The sequence below is a fragment of the Terrapene carolina genome, unplaced genomic scaffold (genome assembly GCF_002925995.2).
Source record: "Terrapene carolina triunguis isolate 2854851 unplaced genomic scaffold, T_m_triunguis-2.0 Scaffold147, whole genome shotgun sequence".
NCBI lineage: Eukaryota > Metazoa > Chordata > Testudines > Emydidae > Terrapene > Terrapene triunguis.
In genome coordinates this window covers 6,940,940-6,961,153 of record NW_020664498.1, presented here as the reverse complement: position 1 = coordinate 6,961,153, position 20,214 = coordinate 6,940,940, and the positions used below count along the sequence as shown (strand labels likewise).

The 20,214-nt window shown below is 42.4% G+C and overlaps 1 protein-coding gene across 1 annotated transcript; it reads left to right on the top strand.

The window, feature by feature from the left end:
- Window positions 1-8,336: 8,336 nt before the first annotated feature.
- Window positions 8,337-19,591, top strand: LOC112106614 (urokinase-type plasminogen activator). Its single transcript, XM_024199970.1, has 11 exons — window positions 8,337-8,425; window positions 10,079-10,195; window positions 11,411-11,468; window positions 11,668-11,772; window positions 12,414-12,588; window positions 13,017-13,114; window positions 13,575-13,770; window positions 14,570-14,715; window positions 15,600-15,740; window positions 17,133-17,281; window positions 18,202-19,591. The coding sequence occupies exons 2-11, from the start codon at window positions 10,136-10,138 to the stop codon at window positions 18,388-18,390; spliced, it is 1,317 nt and encodes a 438-aa protein (XP_024055738.1). The 5' UTR covers window positions 8,337-8,425; window positions 10,079-10,135; the 3' UTR covers window positions 18,391-19,591.
- Window positions 19,592-20,214: the final 623 nt, after the last annotated feature.

The following is a 20,214-nucleotide window of genomic DNA, read 5'->3' as shown; positions in this document are numbered from 1 at the left end:
CCATGCTCTTATTGAAATCTGCCCTCCCTTGGCTTCCACAACAGTCCTCTCCTGGGTCTCCTCCTACCTCTGTAATTCCTTCTTCAGAGGATCCTCCTCATCTCTCCTCTAATTTTCTGTGGGGGTTCTACAGGGCTCTGTCCTTGGTCTCCTTCTCCTCTTCCTTTACACCTTACCTATGGGTAACCTCATCCAACTACCATCTCTGCTGACAATTCACAGATCAGCCTCTCTACTCCAGATCTGTCTCTTTCCATCCAAGCTAAAAATCTCTGACATCTCGTGGGTGGCTAGCAGTCAGCTCAAGCTCAACACCCCTAAAATATAAACCCATTTAATCTTCCCCCTCAAGCCCTGCCCATTTTCTCCTCTCTCAGTCACTGAGGACACCACCACCATCCTGTCTGTCACGTAGGCCTATAACATGGGCATTATCTTCTCCTGGGCCCACTCTCTAGGTCCTCACATCCAAGTTCTTTCTAAATGTTGCAGATTTTTTCTGGATAACATCTCTAAGATACAGGCTTTCCTATCCATCCACGCAGCTAAAACTCCCATCCAGGTTCTAATCACCTTGCATCTTGATTACTGCAGCATCCTTCTCTCTGGCCTTGACAAAGGCCATCTTGCTCGGCTCATATCCAGTCAGAATGCTGCAGCTAAGATCATTTTCTTAGCCCATTGCTTTGACCACGTTACCTGTGCATGCCTTCCACTGGCTCCCCCTTCTCTATTGCAACAAACACCTTATTAAATTGCTGCTTACAACTGCAAGTGAAGGACTGAGTTTACAAATACTGCCATGACTCTTGGGGGAGGGTGGGAGGTGTGAGCCTTACTTAATCAACAATATCGGTTTATATTTATTAACTATTTCTGGCTGTTTATTCTGTGCCCCCTTTTCCCCATAATAAAGTTTTCTTTGTTGTACGATGGACTCAGAGCTTGCGCAGGGGAAATATTGCCTGTCAAAAGCACCCAGGAGAGGCGGGGGGATTCAGTTTCCCAGGTTTCTGGAATGGGGCTTGAGCTGGTATTATTTGTTACGTTTTTAGAAGCAACCACTAGACAATTGAACCTGACCTTGTGCTGCCAACAGCACTTGGCAGAAGCAGTACACAAAAAAACCTTCGTGCTTTCTCCCATGTTGCCACTGATACTTGGGAGCAGCTCCCTGCCAACAGCTGAAAAGCTGCCTCATTATCCTTCTTCAAAACACTCCTGTTTTGTGATGCCTACAAAATAATCTTGTCCATGTTTAGGGCACTGCTATGCTGAGACAACTGTCAATCATGCTGACCAATATCATCTCATAGTTTCATTGAACATCAGCCTGTACTGTTATCAACTGTTGTCTCATTTTAGAATTAGGTTGTAAGCACTTTGGAGCTGGAACGGTCTCTGTCTTGTTTGTACAGTGCCTAGCACCATGCAGCCCTGGTCCATGACTTGGGCCCCCAGGCACCATAGTAATACACATAATACATACATATTTTTCTGCATACTCTGGTTAGGTTTTCTATTTCTTTAGAAGTTTGGATTGGGGCCCATTTCAAAGGCACTTGATTGATTTACAATCAAAATAATCCTTTACAAATCAGGGACACAAATCCAGTTCCAGTCTGCAGCTGCTGACAGAGCTCTGCAGATCAAGCCAGCTGGGAAGAATTAACACACACCAACTCCTGCCCTCAGGGCAGACAAGTCTCTCCTGGAGGCTGCTATTACAACTCTGAATTCCACCTAAGTGGGTGGAGGTGTAAGAGCTAACAACCACACTCTTTCCTCCCCACAGGTCAGCAAAGGCTTCTGAAAAAAGATACTTCGCCAGCAAAGGTAGGAGCTATTCATACTTGTGAAGCTTCCTCTCCACCAGGACACCCGCTCTGGTGTTGGTGCTGCTTGGCTAGATAGCCCACAAGGTCAGTGCTTCCTTCCCTGTGGGCAGACCAGCCTAGGTTAGTTTAGGCATTTGTGGTCCTTTGCTGTGTGAGGGCCTGCTGCATGGGCAAGCAGGGAGAAATGGAGTCTCTAATGACTTTTCCGGGTGGGGCTCCCTTGAAGAGAACAGTGCCCAGTGGCCGTATAGCAAGAACAGCTGGAGTTAGGCTGCCTCCCCAGTTATATTACCACTAGGACTTGCCTTATAGATCTCACCCTGGGGGTTTGTTTGCTTCTCATCTTTCACTAATCTCTCTTGTTCCTGCTGCAATGGTCTCAGAATGGAGATGCCTCAGTATCAACAATTTGGGGGATGGAGAAGTAAATTGGCATCTGGTTCTGACCCAATATGTCATTTTCAGTGCAGGTTACAGCTTTCTGATTGGCTGAAACACTGCATAAACAATGCTCCCCATCAGCTCTTTCTGTGAAACTCCTGTACGTTTCCAAATGTTTGGTTTCAGTGTGCTTTTTTCAGAGCAGTATAGGGTATGCAAACATCGCATTCCCTTGAAAAACTGACTTACAGAGTTTACAGTCAGCATTAGCAGGACAGCTGACTCACCAAAAGACTCTCTCTGTGTTTCTGCTTGTCTTGTTTGCCTTCTGGCCTCAGAGAGTCAAAATGGGGCTCTCACCCCCAATGGGCCCATGCCTGCACACAAGCAGACATTTTGGGATGTTTCATAACTGGATCCAACATCTGCACTTCAGATTTTAGACATTAATTGGCTCTTCACAGTATGCACAGAAACAAGTGACAGCTGACTATCCCAGGAGCTCTGCACATTTTCAGGCATCTAAGCAAACCCAATCAACCCCAGAGAGGCTTGGAAGTGTATACAGACCGAATCTGCTTTGGGCATCTGTCACAATCCACACACCATAGGCTAAAGATAGACATACTGTGCACCAAGGTAGCAACCAACCAATGCAGCCACTTCTGGGGCAAAACAGGCAGCAGTGTGAGAGCACACAGCAACACTATACTGAAAAACAAGGAAGAAAAACTGCACCTCAGATACCCACTTTATACACCCAAGCTCCAAGGCAGAATGAATAAGATCAGAATGATGGCTGGGATTTATTTTCAAAGGTTTCCCAAGGAAGTTAGGCACCCAACTTCTTCCAAAGGAACTGGGTTCCTAATCCTTTCAGCGTCTTTGAAAATTCCAGCAGACGTGTCTAGCAACACTGTACTTGAGCAGGATTATATTGTTTTGATTTTTGAAGCCCCGTTCCTATCTGGTCACTGCACTAGAATAGCTGAGCAAACAGTCGTTGGTTTCTGGATTCGAGTGAAGCAAGTTTTTAAGACTGATTACATTGGCATTTGTTCAGGGGAAAAAAGCAGACTATTACAGCTATTCACGGAGAAACATGCAACCTCAACCAGCTTCCCAAGAGCGGCCAGGGACCTACAGCTGATAAACTCTGCTACTTTCACCAAAAGGAATAAAAAAGATCATTGAAAAAGCACTAAGCAGGCTAAGTGCAGGACAGGAAGACAGTTTGTTTAAAAAACACAACCTGAGCAGCAGAATTATACCTAAAGGAAATGAGATCATCATCATCACTCCTTGATTAACACGACAAACAACTGACAAGTAATCTGGAGTCATTAAAGCATGAGAATTTTTATGATTCACGTTTACTTAAAAATCAACATCTTTGGAAATTCCTGACAGCTACAGATGAGCTGTAGTTTGAGTGTAACAGTTAAAAAGGAAAATCACATATATTTGTTTAAGTTATCATCCTCTTTAGTATTGCAAACTTTACCGGTTTATTAAAACTTAATTGTCCTTCTTGTAAGAGCCAGAGGTCACCTGATTTGAAAAATAAACTTCACTGATAAAGGGAGAAAATGAAATGGTTTACTGGACAGGTGCCCAAGTGTTTGAACTTTCAGCTAGAATATTCTAAAAAAGTGTCTGTAGTAGCAAATTCCTTTACACATGTACCACTAAGACTAAAACCGAGTATCTTGAAATCCATTCCCCTGTATTTTAGCATAACCCATTATCGGTTAATTTTAAAGTGTAGTTCTACTGTAAAAACAGAACAGGTTCAGGAAATCTGCTGTCTGTATGTATTTATGTGTTCAGCATCAGAGCAGCTTAATTCACTGACAAAAACCATGCTTGTTTGGTTTTTTACCTTTTTTACTCCAGTGAATTCTGAAGAGACTACAGTTTACAGGAGAATAAGCTGGACTCCACCTTGGCTTGCACATCCTCAGAATGGTTAGCTAAGTGTCAGGTGCCAGGCTATATCCAATGCTCAGTTGCATTCATGTAACTGTGTAGAAGACAGCCGAGTTTTACAGATAGCTGATGGAAGGCATACTTAGACTTGTAGAATTTCTATGGGCCACGAGCAGGGAAGAACCCAGTTTGACTTTCATATTCCAAGATGAGTTTGAGTTTGTCCAAAACCACAACAAACAATGTTTTACAGTTGTGGGACTGATTCTGATCTCAGTTATACCAGGTGTAAATCATGAGCTACTCCACTGAATCAATAGAGTTACAACATCGTAAAGCCAGAATTAGAGAAATCAGAATCAAGCCCGTAATAGAGCAAATACGGAGCCCTGGTCCTGCAACTGCATCCATATAGCGAGCCTGCTGCAGCTGTACAACCCTGCTAGGTTCAGTGGGGTGCTGCGGAAGGATTTGTCCATGCAGCTGCAGTTGCAGGATTGGAACCTTGATTTGGAATCACTGAGACTGTGATTCAGCAAAGACCCTAAGCACGTATGTAACTTTAAGGATTTAAGTGTTATTCACTTCACACATGTGCCAAAGTTCCTCACTGAATCAGGGCCTGAGATGCTAAACCTGGAACTTACGACACCATTTTTAAGAGGCACTTTTCAGGCTAGAACTTCAGTTCCATGAAAAGTTTCTATTTTTTAGATAATGCTCAAACGGTTTACTTAACTGACTATTTGATAGCGCTATCTTTTGGGCTTTAAATAGAGTCCACAAGAACAAGTGTATGGTGAATGCATTTTATTTCTTCCTGATTTTAATATCTGACTATCACTTGTGAAAAAGAACATCCTGAACAAACAATCCCCAGGCTCTCACACAGGGAAATGAAAGCAAATGGAGATCTATTGCCTTTACAATCTCTCTCAAATCCATACTACTAGATAATCGAGCCCATGCTTTTTAAAAAACAGTCAGACACGTAGCACAGATCGTGAACAATGTAGTGTCATACAGGAAGCAGCAGGCCAGAGAGCAAGACTTGCTCACAGGTCACCGATCTCAATCTCCGCATAGTACTGTAGATTCCTTCTTCAGCTACATGACTTCTCAGTCTTTAGTCAAAGTCTTTCCTGAGCACATCAGCTCAGTGTGGATTTAGTTCTTTGGTGATCTCTTCAGCAGCCTTTCATTCCCTCGCTATTGCTCCCAGATAACTCAGATTTGGAATTCTGAAGGCTTCCCTTATTTTTCTGTCCCATCACAGCCTTTGTATCAGACTTGCTGAGTGAAAAATCAACCCTATGCAGAGGTCACAGGCAAGGCCTCCCCATCACTTAAGGCAAATGATAATGGCCAAATCCTGCCTCCGTACCTGCAGAAGGTCCTGTGGCAGCAGAACAGGTCCAGCCTCTGGGGAGCTGTGCACTCCCACCCCTGTGCAACACAGATCCCTACTGTGGGGTTCTCCCTGTGCATCAGCACTTGGTGGCAAGGCCAGAACTGCCACAGTGCACCTCCTCCCGATCTCTGCCCCTTAGCCAGGTGCATAATGGGTGCACAGAGCTTCTCTCACTACAGCCTCATTCCCCAGCACCATTTACTCAACTATTCAGGCATGAGGATTTGGTTCGAAGGACTTGAGAGGGGGTTATTGTGATGCAGAAGGCCTTGTCAAGCCTTTACTGTGGGGTGAATGTTGCCCAGTATGTCTCAAATGGAGAGACAGTGGGCCAGAACCTCCTCATGATGTGGCCTCTTTGCTGCATCTCCTCAGCCAAGGTTTCCGTCCACTGTCATGGCTGTCAACGTGTTACACAAGCCAGTGCAGCATGGGACAAAACGGCTGAAGTGTGGAACGCTAGGATTCTGCTGCATGCTGCACTCAAAGGCAGATTATGAAGGTTTTTAACTCCAGAACATTGATGCCAATATTTTCCCTGACTGGGGGGATGACCAGAATATTGATGCCAATATTTTCCCTGACTGAGGGGATGAGATGTTGCAAACAAGTAGAATTTAGGGGAAACGGGGGGAAAAATCTACAGCATAATTTAGCCCATTTCTGAACTATTTCTAACTAAACAGTTAGAAAAGGGAAGGGAAACTAATATAACACTACAGCAGCATTTAGCCCTTTTTATCGACAAAAAGAACAAGTGGTTTGGAGTGATGTAGCTGAAGTGTAGTTCAGTGCTTGTGGGTAGTTCATGATGTGTGGGCATATGCTATAAGGGGACAAATTCATCCCTCCTGTAATTTCATTGGCCACAGAGGTTTTACACGAGGGATGGATTTAGCTCAGGGACTGTAGCAGGGATCTGAAGCAGTCCATCAGGTGTGTAATAGTGAAGAAGGCAAAAATGATTTCATCAAAGGCTTTTAATTAAGGTCCCATTTCTTCCTTTTTCTACTGTCTGAGCAATCTGCTTCCAGTCTCATCTGTGCAAATGGCATATTAAAAGTCAGCAAGTGACCCAATCTTCTGGGTTTCCTTAAAAATCTAGAGCAAGGGCTTTGCTGACTTACACCCTATAAAGCCCTGTTGAAGCCATTTTCTACTTTTGGTAGCTCAATCATGGATTTCCAAGATGGACTATTCTTCAAATGATTACGTTAAATCACCATGGCAAGAAAAATGAGTGGTTCTAATGAAGCTGAAAGGCCGTGCTTGGTTTTCTACTCACCCTCAATTTGGGGCTTCCAAGTTAATCTATTTTCATCCCCTCTCGATACAGTAACCATAAACTCAACTTGCTTTCATCAAATGAATGACCTGTTCTAATACTAGCAGCCCTGGCTGCATAAACAGAGTATAGGATTTGAGAGCATAAGTAATCCCTCTACAAGCTCCAACTGAGGGGAGAAGGAGATATAGGAGTCAGAGAAGTTCTATGTTGTTCCATGTCATTACATTGTTGCACAATATTATTATGTGCTGGTGTTGTTGCCATTCACCATCCCACTACAAAGTCACAACATAAGGTGGGAAAATATTTGAGGGAGCGATTTTTTTCAAAATAGATAATTGGAGAGCCCAAGCCCTCCTCATTATTCCAACCATTCCCCTGCTGTCACCAAACAGCAGCTCTGCCAGGGATGTTCGATCAATATCCTTGACTTCCATCTATCTTTCAGACCAGACATATGTAGGATGTTGCCCAAATTCTACTGGTCAGTTAGTAACAGACAAGTCCCTTTTCAAGCACGGATGTTCATATGGGCCAGCTTTCTTAGATGCAATATCTTAGGATTCATAGCCAGTCTAACACCTAAAGAAACACCCATGTTCTTGAATGTTCTTTCAGACATGACAAAACTGAACCTCTGAAATCCTTTGATTATTAGAAAGATCCCATAGAATATTTCTCAGGAATAGAGGGTGCCACGTAGTAACGGGCAAATCACTTTCAATAGAACAACAATTGATCCCCACTCCCCGAATCCTGTGTTCTAGCCAAATTGCAGCTGGGGTAGAAGATTCTGCTAATTCAAAATTACCTCTTGAGTTTCATCTAGAGACGGTATTCTTGATTCACTGTTCTAAAAGCTTTGTGTAGTTCTGTTGGTGCACAACATGTGCCCTTCATCCCTAAGTGGTGGCTATATTATGTCCCTAATATATAGGGTCAAATTCTGCCCTAGTCTACAGGTGTGCCCTAACTGAACTCAGATGGTAAAGCAGTGGCATCCTTCAGTATAGACGGTGCTATATAAACTTACATAAAAATATATAAAATATACAAAAATAAATCACTAGGTGCTATTACAACACAAATAATGCATTTCCTCCCTTATCAAAAGCCTCGCCCATATTTAGATACTGCTGTAAGGATTATTGACTGCCAGGAGGACACATTAAGATAAGGAACTCTACAAAGAGCTAACTCAGACTGCATTTAACTGTTAGATTATAAATGATTTGCAGTGAAACTACAGTAGGAAGAGATTAGAATTCCCCCCCTGAGTCATTCTGATAGGTTTTTGTTTGAAAAGAGTTAAGTGACCTCTTTTTTCTAAAAAAAATTCTCCCAAGGGTGCAAAGCTTGAGACAACCTTAACCGGTATCAATCTTGTCATTGGGCTGGAATGCTAGTTGGAGCCAGCCAATCATCTTTCAGGCTAAGGGTTTATATAGAGATGCACTTCCTCTGCAGAACAGTGAGAAACCGAGCACAGGGCTCAGATTGCTAAAGGACCTAACAAGACTAAACCTGCTGCTGAGACAGCACAGAACACTGCAAGCCTTCCGCATTGTTAGTGGAGTGGTAAGTGCAATGCCTTTACAATCTAACTGTATTTTATAAACACACATGCAGCGTGCCATGCCAGTTGGAACTGAGTGGCTGTTTTTTTAAAACCCACAGGCGTAAGTTATATTTTTAGCAATTTGAAAGGTTCATTTCAATTGCTAGTTCCCATTCCAAACATCATATAATTCAACTTTAAAATATCTGTCACTGCAGCCTGCAAGATTTTATGATTTGGGGTTCTAAAGAACTGAGCTTGGAAAATTAATGTTGGAATATCAATGACTGATGTTTCATTTTAAACTTGTTAAGAATTGCAGTCAGCTAGTTCAATACAAATATTGTTTGTAAACAGAACAATAAGTTTTCTGCAATCTAAAATGGATTTGAAAAACGTGTATTTGTCCAGCTACCTGAGGAATGATTTATTTCTTGCAGTAGTATACTGGTGCTTCTTATACTTAAGGTACTCTAGACATTTTTACTTTTAGATATATGCCCCTGTTTTGGATTTTGGGGCATGTAATGTCTGATTGCAGGGGGGAGGAAAAACATTCCAATTAGCTGTGCTGATTTTCTTTAGAATGGTGAAAACAGCCATTTTATGATCATTTTTTCCCCTTCTTCCATCATGTTTTGTAAACCAATTTGTTTGTTTGTTTTTTTAACTAGTCACCTATAGGCAGATTACTATTAACATGCTATGCTGCCTTTGCTGTACATGCACAACTCCTCTGGCTGTCAGTGGCAACTGCATGTGCAGAACCAAGGCAGAATATGCCCCCCGTCTCTTATTTGCCAACTTTTTATACTGTAAATAAATGGGGGAAGGTGGAGAAAAAGGCTAGATTTTGAAAAGAATCCTATACAGGCACCTACCTGAAGAAGCCGGGTTTTCCAGAGTGCTCAGCAGCTCTGACTGAGAACAAATTAGCTATTTAAATGGGAGCTGAGCTCTCCTGAGACTGCAGCTGCAATTTTGGGTGCCGAGCACTTTGAAAATATGGCCATGAACTATTAAACACCCATTGAGACTAGGCAACCACAGTTGGACAGCAACCAAACAACACTGTCACTGAATTCTGTATTGGTGGCTCTTTTCTGCAGTTGTGGTTAAAAAGGGGAGCTCTCCACTTCCTGAGCCCCTCTACTCTTTTACTTGAGTTTATACAGATGAGTAGTTTTAAATTTGCACCAAGGAGAAGGATGCGAAATAATGTTACTGAACTGACCATGGTCGGGTGATTCGAGGTGAAGGTTGCAAGCAAATCCTTAACTTAGAGCAGGATTTGTCCTTGTGTTTCACCCATGAATGTACAAGTCTTCACACACAAGAGTGGGTCTGTTTAGACTTGCCCAGCTTCCAGTTCCAACTGCTAGGATAGAGGTCTCAAGAAACAAAAGCTTTCTAGCTCCAGGAAAGGTGTTAAGGAGCATTAGCAAAATAAATCTACAGGGAATCTATCCTTTAAAATGAGTTCGAGACCAGGTTCAGACAACCAGCTCTCTTTTAGTTCATAGGAAAGAAGGGCAAATAGTCCATGCAACTTATTCTTTATTCCTTCTCCTAAGCGTACTGTGGTTCATGCTGAAGTTCAAGCTGCTGGATGAACAACTGTAACCTAGCACTCCAAGACACAACACCACTTTAAGTTCCTCTTTTATTTTCAGAAGCAGAAATACTGCAGGTAGAAGAGGAACCAACCAAGTCACAACTTACCCAACGCCATGAAGTTATTCATCATTATCTCAGTTATGCTGGGGGCATTCGTCACAAGCCTAGAATCTGTAAGTTTCGCAACAAGCACAGACACCCATTCAGCACAGATCCTGTTTATTTCCATTTTTGACCATATGATAAAAGCTTCCCCTTTCATCACTGAACTAGGCCTATTATTACCATCCTGCTTTCTGCCACATGTATGCACCAGGCTTTTTTCTATGATAACTGTGGTTTGAACCTTCTTTCCTGTAGTTGTCACCTACAATTCTACTGCCTACTATGGATATAGAGGAAAAACTAAGGTGGTTTCCTGGAGAGAATTTAGATGGGGATTAGACAGGATGGAGAGAGCAACAGCCTCTGACATTTTTGCTCTTAACGTTTTTTTCTTCTTAATTCTAGCGCAATGCAGGACGTCAGGTACTAGGAATTAGCAGAGATTTAATGCAGAATATTAGTCTTTATTTGAATGCCCTCCATCCCCCGCAACCCTCACTCTGATTTTGGATATTTTGGCTCCTATCAGTTTGTATCACATAAGGCAATGCTGTCCATGCACACGGATGCAGCAGAAGCTTTCTGTAGCCAAGTCCTGCTTTTGCACTGACCAATCCCCTTCACTCCAAGGGGCAGTGTACTAGGAATCTAATCCTGTCTTCTCCAGCTTTAGAGCAGAGGCCCCTGCCTGCAGTATAGTTCCAATGTGCCAGGCAGAGTCAGGATCTGGAACACAGGACAAGTAGAACTACTGCTGTATAGATCCATTGGCCATCACTACCATAGAGCAAGGATGCATCAGCAGCAGGGTTACCAAAAGCAAAGGGCTGCAGTGGTGGATGAGTCCTGTGCCTTTATTCCACTGTCTGGTGTAGGTGGATGGGAAGGAGGTGGATTTCCCCAATGACCCTTTGCTCACTGTCTAGTCATATAGGCTTGGTTTCTGAGGCAACTTTGGCCTTCTTAGCAGAACTGCAAAAGAAATGTTGATTTGGTACACTGAAGCAGTTGGGTGTTTGCATTCTACTTTATTGCAGTAGACTTTCACTATATCCCCACTCATCCTACCTGGACTGCACTGAATGCCCCAAATTCTGCTGTCAGTTGCATGCATTTAACACTAACAAAGTCATTAGGGTTGCAGGCATGCTGGAAGGAACAGAGCTAGGGCCTGTCTGTGTATACTCCAGAAACAGACAAAAGCGAGCACATAAAAAAAAAGGAACAATCTGTAAGAAACTTTCCTTAAAAAAATAAACAAATTTGTATTTCCCCCCCCTTAGGCTTTGACCAGGCAGCAGCGGCACATACTATCAAGCAAACATAAATCAAGACATCAAGGTAAATACTTGCTATTGCTATTTCTGTCTCTCTAAAATCTGTGGCCAAAATACACTCCATGCACAATAATCACACAACACATACTAGACAACAAAATTCCTTTGGACTAGTTACATACTAAACATGCATCAACTATCCTTCACTTTATGGATCTACTGAAGGATTTATAACTTTGGTTATTGGTGTCTTTTGCTTGCAGATTGTAACTGTGTAAATGGAGGAACCTGCATTTCCTATCAACTCTTTTCCCGGATTAACCGTTGCTTATGTCCAAAAGGATACAGTGGACAGCACTGTGAAATAGGTATGGTACAGTGGTTCCTCTCCCATTCTATATTCCACCTCCTTCCCTCCCCTACTGCCCATTTTCTAAATTTAAGGTGTTTCTAATCTCAGTTTCTATGCACCAATAGAAATGAAAGTAGCATTGATAGAAACACAAATGGATATTTCTTAACTTGTATTAATGCATAAGGGGAAGGAGCAATGCCTAAATATTAGGAAAAAGACAACCAGGACTCCGGGTTCTATTCTCTACTCTGTCACTAGCTAATCTTGAGAAGGTCACAACCTCTCTAATTCAGTTTACTAGTTTGTAAAATACAGTTGGTTTGTTTTACATTCTTCTCCAGAAGTAGTATGAGACTTAGATTGTGAAATATGCCGAGATCCTTACATAAAAGGTGACAGATTTGATTCAAGACATGATTGTTGTGTATTTTCGGGAGAACCAAAACACATGTACATTTAGTCTAAGAGCTACATGTGTCGAACACAGCAACAAAGTGACATTCCAGTCCACATACTGACCTGTCTGTTGGCAAGTGTGTCAGTGACAGGAATCTCATCCTGCTTTTCATTAGAATGGAACCACCTGGCTTCTTTCCACTGTGGAATACTGTGAACAATCCAGAATATGCTGCCAACTTTGTGTTCATATTTCAGACACTGAAAGCCAATGCTATACTGAGAATGGTCAGGACTACAGAGGGACTGTGTCAAAGAATGAGAAAAACGAAGAATGCTTATCGTGGGACTTCCCTTCACTAATTAGGAGGGATTACCATGCTGGTGTGAGAAATGCCCTGCAGCTTGGACTGGGGAAACACAACTACTGCAGGTAATTCCTAAAGCTCTCACACCTGTTGGGCTGGCTATTCCCCAGAGCACCTGGAGTGACAGGATGCATTCAGTGGAGTGCCAGGAGTTTCCAAGACTGCTTGCTAAAATTTGGACTTGGTCCTCCAAGGTGCCTAGCCCCCTTATTTTTCCACTAAAATTAATGGTATTTGGGTGCTCTCTGTACTTTGCTGTCTTGAGCCCTTCCTTCAAGAGCCTTATAAAGAAGTACCAGTGCAGCAAATAATATGGATGAGCTGCAGGTTTTATGCATAAAATATTTGGTTTTGTCCTTCTGCAAATATACTTCTTTGACACGTTGACAATAGAAGACCCCTGACAACCCTCTTAAGGGGGAATTCAGATTTTATTGAGTCACTAGCACTTAGAAGCACTGTTTACAAAAAGCATGTCTCCCTCATTTTCCAGAAACCCAGACGGAAAAGCTAAGCCCTGGTGTTACATTAAGAGCGGATATCGGACTTTGAAAACAGACTGTGACATACAACTGTGTCACACAGAAAGAGGTAAGTTAGGATTTACTTGAAAATCACTTGGAGATTTGAAGTTGACTGTAACCCCCAGACTTCTACAAAAGAACGGTACAAGATATGTTGAGTGCGAAACAGAGGAGCAGGAGGGATCCTTTAGTTTTTAAGGCACCTTTTCACAGTACACAGTGAATTTCAAACTGGAGGCCCCTACTACAACTGGGGGCCAAATTCTTCTCCATTGCACTTCTGCAGCACCACTAGCTTCCATAGATTATCTCTGAGTAGGATTCAACCCATAATATCCACCATTTCGAATTGTACATGCTCTTAAGGGCTAGATGGTGTGACTGAATGAGAACATCACAACACATTTTCTGGAAGATTTGTTGGACAGACGTAGTGGTATTTAAGCTAATTTTGGTGCTCACTTATCATACTATGAGTGCACTCTATCTGAGCACACCTCCAACAAGTTTTTCCTTTCCTTTCACAGAACCCACGTGTGGCCAGAGAAGCTCCAGCAAGTACTTCAAGATCGTTGGCGGGAGCATTGCAACTATTGAGTCTCAGCCTTGGATAGCCACCATCTTCCATTATTCAAGGAAAATGGAGCAGAACAAATTTGTGTGTGGTGGCAGCCTCATTGACCCTTGCTGGGTGCTTACCGCCGCACACTGCTTCTCCCAACTGTAAGCACTCATTACCCCTCCTGTGTCTACTGCCGATTTATTTTTGCTTTGTTCCTTTGGGCAATGCCCCATGACTAAAAACCACACACATGTAACTCAGCCACAGCAGGACTGTACTTTTCTTTAAGCAGAGCAGGGAGAAGGTGAAGCCATTAGAAGCCATTAGAAACCTCTTAGCAAAAGGGAGATATTTTGCTAGAAAGCGGAGCTCTGAGGGTGAAGTTTAAAACAAATTCAGATAGCAATTTATCCCCCCCTTACAGTCAGGATTTTGTTCTAGCTCAGCTGTTTTCCCAAACTCAGAACTTGTTCTCTGACTGGGGTCCGCTTACCTCCTGCACAGAACATTTGGCGATTGTGGAAAGCTGACTTTCCCCTGAATTCTAACAGCTTCAAGAGGTGTCATTGCCCAGAAAGCCCTGGACACCTATAGAACCAGCTGGAAACAAGAGAGCCAGCTAGAAATACATTCCAGCGGAGGTTTTTCTAAGTAGTTGAAGAGATTTGGACACCCAGTTTCCATTCATTTTAAACTAGGGAATCAGGAGCCCAAATCCATTAGAAAAGTGATTAGGCTCAGACTCTCAAAGCTGCCTACCTTCACTTTTCTACATTAACAGTTGCTGTAGTTGACACAAGACTTTTGAAACAGGGAATGAGAAGGGAGAAGTTCACAGGACTCTAAGATGTTGTTCACATTATGAACCAAATTATTTTTAAAAAAACAAAACAACAAAACCTGTCCTTGCTCTCAGAAACCCGATAGTCTTCATGGCTCATTTATTTACTTTCTTCCCAGAGGAACGGATTCATCAGGCTACACAGTTGTTCTTGGAAAGTCCAAGCTGGATGCTAATGATGACAAAGAACAAACATTTCAGGTGGAAAGAATCATCAAACATCATGAATATTCAGATGAAAGAGGTGACTTCACTAATGATATTGGTAAGTGGTGTCCAAAATACATCTTTATAATCCTGAGCACATATGAAGTACACTGCTGTAATAGGGGTACTGATGCAGAAAGAAGCAATATCTAGTAGTTGGAATAGGGGGATGCTAGGAGCCAGGCACTCCTGATAACTAGGCCTGGTTTTGGCTAGAATTCCCTCTTGGGCAAGTCAGTGTTTGTAAAGCACTTTGAAGATGTGAAGTGGAATGTAAATGATAAGTATCATTACATGGCACTTTCCAAGACTGTAGATCAAAATGGATTTCATATTGCCCTCTCCCCCCACAAAATACAGACTTTACGTTTCTATTTCCATTGTATGCAATACAGACTTGCTAGTTTTCACCTGCTACCCTCAACTCCATCATCCTTCCTCCAATTACCCATTAGAAAAGACAGACACCTTGTTTTCACAGATCTAGGCTCAAAACAGCTGAAGTTTCAACCAATGTTTAAATCTGAAGGCAGCATCTAGTGGCTGAGTGCTGTAGTGCAACATAGCACATCCTCTTCCACAGACCCTCAGCTGGAGGGACAGTAGATGCCATCCCCACTCAAGTCAGGGAGCTGTGCTCTTACAAAATGCTGAAAGGAGCACCTGGGGATTAACGTCTCACTCAAGAGAAGACTCACTGCAGTTTTTTCATTCACTGTCACTCAGATGGATGAAATTAAAGGGTGAAAAACTTGCCAATTTAAATTTGGCAAAGATCTGTGTGACTAAAATAATAGTCTTTCTAAGTAAGGACCTCAGAATCAGGCCCCAGGTGTGTGATAGAATGCATGTGAATTACAACATTTGTTGGAAAGTTATCGTTCCAGCTGATAATTTTCCGACTTTACAATATTAACTGTAACCACTTTGATTTTTATGTAGCTCTCATGAAAATAAAGTCTGCTTCCGGACACTGTGCAGCAGAGTCTGAATATGTCAAAACTATCTGTTTACCGTCTGAAAACCTAGTACTGAGGGACAATTCCCAGTGTGAAGTTTCTGGCTATGGGAAAGAAGACAACTGTAAGTGAATATCATCTTAAATGTATACTGATAGAATGAGGGCATATACGGCTAGTCAAACTTGGGAATCTTCTATACTTCAGCTTTTCATCATAGCAACTCAAGTCTGCCCAGTATACAAAGCTAGGCACTGTGCTATGGGGGGAATTGACTAAAGTTCATTTTTTAATACAAATTAGAAGCGTAGGTGAGGGGATTTTTTTTGTCTTGAGAATGATAGGACAAGTCAATGTGACCTGAGCATGGTGTATTAAAACTAAGCAGTCTCCAAAATAGATTTTAATTCATGTGTTTGGAACCACAGTCCTTCTGAGTAGTCCGACTTTCCCCCAACAATCAGTAGCTTTCTTCTTCACACCCTCTCCTGTTGCAGTTATCCATACACTGTGTGATCTCTCCCCTCTACCCGGATAGGTTTCCATCCCTCTCCTGAAATCTCTAGCACCAGTTGTTCTTGGGCACTTTTATTCTTGGGAGAATCCTTCTTTAAAACCTCGGCAGGAATGAGGAACAAAACATAGGTACTAGAAGAGAAGTATAAAAATCTTAAAACCAGGAGACAGAAGGTGACTATATGAAGAGCAGTGGCTGGGGATTTTCAAAGGGCCTAAGAGAATGGAGCTCATCTCTCACTGGGTACCTAACTCCCTTGGGCGCCTTTAAAAATTCCACCCTATAACAACTGCAGCTTGCTGCAGTGCAGAAGAAGCACATGTCTGGGGCAGCACAGCTTGTGTATGTTATAGGAGTTTTAAAAGAAAGCCATGCAGTGCTACCAGTGTCCACTGAGACCCACCAAACTCAGATGAAACAATCACATTTACGCAAGTCAATGAATCGTGCAGATTGGCTGCTTTGATGTGCCCCATCGTGCCAACAATTCAATAGTGTCTTCCTCCTTTTATGCCACACACTTTCTTTTGGGAATCTGAATCCCAGCACCATCTCTGACTCTCCATGTCAATTTCCCTTGATATGCCCCAGTTCTAGGAAGAACTCTTACCAAAATTACCTCACACCTCTATAAAACTACACAAATTAATACAAGAGACACAAAGCATGCCTCGTCTTCCATTCCTGCTGCAGACAAGAGTTGAAAGTTAGATTGGTCTTCTGCATGAATAAAGACTTCAGGTTTGGCTCCACTAAGAAGTTATCAAGCCCTGTGTCTGTTTGAGAATCAGAAAATTCTAATGGAAACAATACATTTTGCACCTCATTCATCTACTAAAAGTAAAAATAAAAACATTTGTTGTATAACAAAGATGTAGTACTCTCAAAACTGATATTTTGTGTGGACAAGTTAACTTCTTCTGCTGCATGAAGAGGGAACGTAACAGCATGAGGGTTTGTGGGGGAAAGCCAATCTAATCAAGCTCCTCTTGTTTGCAGGGAATATTTACTATTCCAAAATATTGAAGACAGCCAACGTGAACTTAATATCACAGTCATTGTGCCGGGACGAATACTATGACCAAACCAGGGTGAATGACAACATGGTCTGTGCTGGGGATGTGCAGTGGAAGTCTGATGCATGCAAGGTAGGAATGCTTACATTTTATTTTAAAACCATTTGCTGACAGAGTTTCTCTAAAATAATCCACATGGTCTGTGTTAATGGTACATAGTTGGAATCTTTGAAGTCCACTGGCCTTGCAGAGAGGGATTGTGGGTCACTTTTTGAACAAGAACTCAGTTATTCAGCGGAGTTCACCCTGTTGTAGCCAGGTGTGATACAGAAAATATTCTGCTGGTGATGGAGGAGCAGCAATCTTTCCCCCCACCCCCCACCTCCTTCCAGCTTGTGAAGGAGCAGCAGTGCTGTTTCATGGCCTAGGGCTGTAACAGCTTCTGCAGCTACTGCATGGCCACTCTGTTGGAACAGCAGTGGGTGGATGTACACAGCAGTGGGTGGATGTACACAGCAGTGGATCTGCCCTTGCTCTTCCCCAGTTTACTCTAGTTTCATTTAACCAGCTGTGCATGGATGTGAAAAGAACTATAGCAGAGCTGGTCTCCACAGCCTGGAGGAGATGCAGATACATTGCACAGGTTCCTCAAATCCTGCTCTGTTCCACTCCACCCTCACACCGTGAACCAGGCTATGCACGGACTTGGAGGAGGAGGGAACAGGACTTGCCATTAGCACTAAAATTCTCTTATGGGCAGACACTTGAACATTTATTTCTCTTTTTCCAAGTGAGGGTGGAAGGGGAATGGCTTCTGATCCTTCAAGACATCCTGGCTTAGGCCTTCTATAACAAGAATGCTCCATGTACTAATCTAATGATACCAGACAGAGGACTTCATGTAATATAACTCATTCCCCTCTAGCCCATTGAGGGGGCTGCCTCTTCCCTTACAAATATAATGCTGACCATAAAAGCTACTTGAGCAGTCTATCCTAGCTTTCCAGTATCCTCAAAAATCAGATTGTGATCTTTTTTATTTGCATTGTCAGGGAGATTCTGGTGGACCACTGGTCTGCGAGCACAATGGCAGGATGTCTCTGTATGGGATCGTCAGCTGGGGAGATGACTGTGCTAAAGAAAAGAGGCCCGGCGTCTACACCAGAGTCACTAAATACCTTTCTTGGATTGAGTCCCACATGAAGGGAGTCAATTTCAAAAGCCGTAGCCTCCCTAAATGAAAGTGACCTTTCCTCAAGGCCTGGACCCAAAGCAGGAAGTCTAGAGCATTCATTTCAAATAACTGGAACTGAGCCACATATCGATGCAGTACATTGAAACCCTGAATGTTAGTTTGGAGTTGATTTGTGCATGTTTGTCTCTCGGGTCTTCAATTTAAATGCCTATGTGGTTTGTTTTCAACATTCATAGCAGGGTATCTGAAGCAGACAGATAATCTGTATCTCCATTGGCCACTGCATGGAGTACCTGAAAGTCTTTCCATGGAAGACTCAAATATTTAACATTGAAATGCATATTTCCAGTCAAGATACTGTACATGTCACGTTGTCTCCCTATTTTATATCTGAATCACTATTAGTCACTTTTATAAGTACCTACACAAGTTTTATCAACCACCCAGTTATTGGTTTTAAATTGTAAGTTGTTTTTTTTTAAGTGTGTATTTTGTAAATATTTGGCCTAAATGAACAGTTGTTTAATTTTAACATTCTGAGGAATATCAGGATACAAATCACTAGGCAGCAGGAACCCTACGCAGTGAGTGCCTGCTGCTAGTGAACGAGAGAGAATTTTTTATCAATGCATTGCCATGGGCTGACTGCAGTTCTGATTAGACAAAAACCAACACAAACAAAACAAGAAAAATGCCACACAAACGTCACTCATCTTAGAACAAAGGTAGTGAAGCAATTTATGGGACATAGGCTCAATCCTGTACTCCTTAGACAGGCTGAATGTTCATGGATGTCAACGGGAGTTGTGCCTGTGTGAGGAGCCCTACAAGGGTGCTTTGGTGTAATGAGGTTAATTAGGGACTGTACTGCAAGAAAGCAAGTCATTATAAATAATCCAAGTTGACTTTCTGACCACCTCTCAGGAATTTTTGGTCCCTTCCATAGGGCCTGATCCTGCCATCTCTGCATTTCTGTCATGACTGATGGCAGGATTTAAGGATTCACAATCACTCGTTAAATCTGTGACCAAATGCTGCCTCCCTGTATGTTGCAGAGATGTAAATGCCAGAACTTGGTCCCCACTCTTAAGTCAACGTTTGGAAGCTACCTCTTTTCCCAAGACTCGTAGTATGCCAGTGCATTTTATTTTTTAACTAGCTTTTGTTTTATGGACACAATATTTGTATGAGGGCTGGAACCTCAACTGTTATTTAATGATTTTACTTTGTTTAATTTATTGTTTGTATTTTGGGGGTAAAAACTGTCAATAAAAATTGCTATTCATATGTGGATGTTTCCCCTCTTTTCTCTATGCTACAGTTGCAAGGTCATGATCTGAACACAGGACTGGGAGCTGTGAACTTCCAGTTTTCATCCCATCTCTGGCCTTGAGCAAGTCATGACTTCTGACTCAGTTGGTTGCCCAGTATTTTAAGTGGGGATAAACAACTCACAGTTGTTGGACTTCATGTTTATAATGCACGCAAGAATAAAAAATGCTCAGTATTGGATTAGCTGCTTCAGCCATGGGTAATGCTCGGGCTTATGAGTAGAGCGGGAGGGGGGGTAGAGTTTAACGCAGGAAGGTTCATTAAGGATTCTGCCATTTGTATGATCCTTAGCCGCTGAAGCAAACAGAACCAGATGTTCTCTAGAAAGCTGGTGACAGTGTGCAGAAGAAGTGTCAGCACAGCAAGTATGAGGCAACAGAAGCATAACGAGGTCCTTCCTTCCTGCCTCTGCTATATGAGGTTTACTGTAGCTCTTGGCTGTGGGAAGGAAAGAAATGGACCTTACGAAAACAGAGGTGGGGAAAAGATGCACCAGCTCTAATAACGGAATTAAAGTGCAATTCAGACACTTAACTCA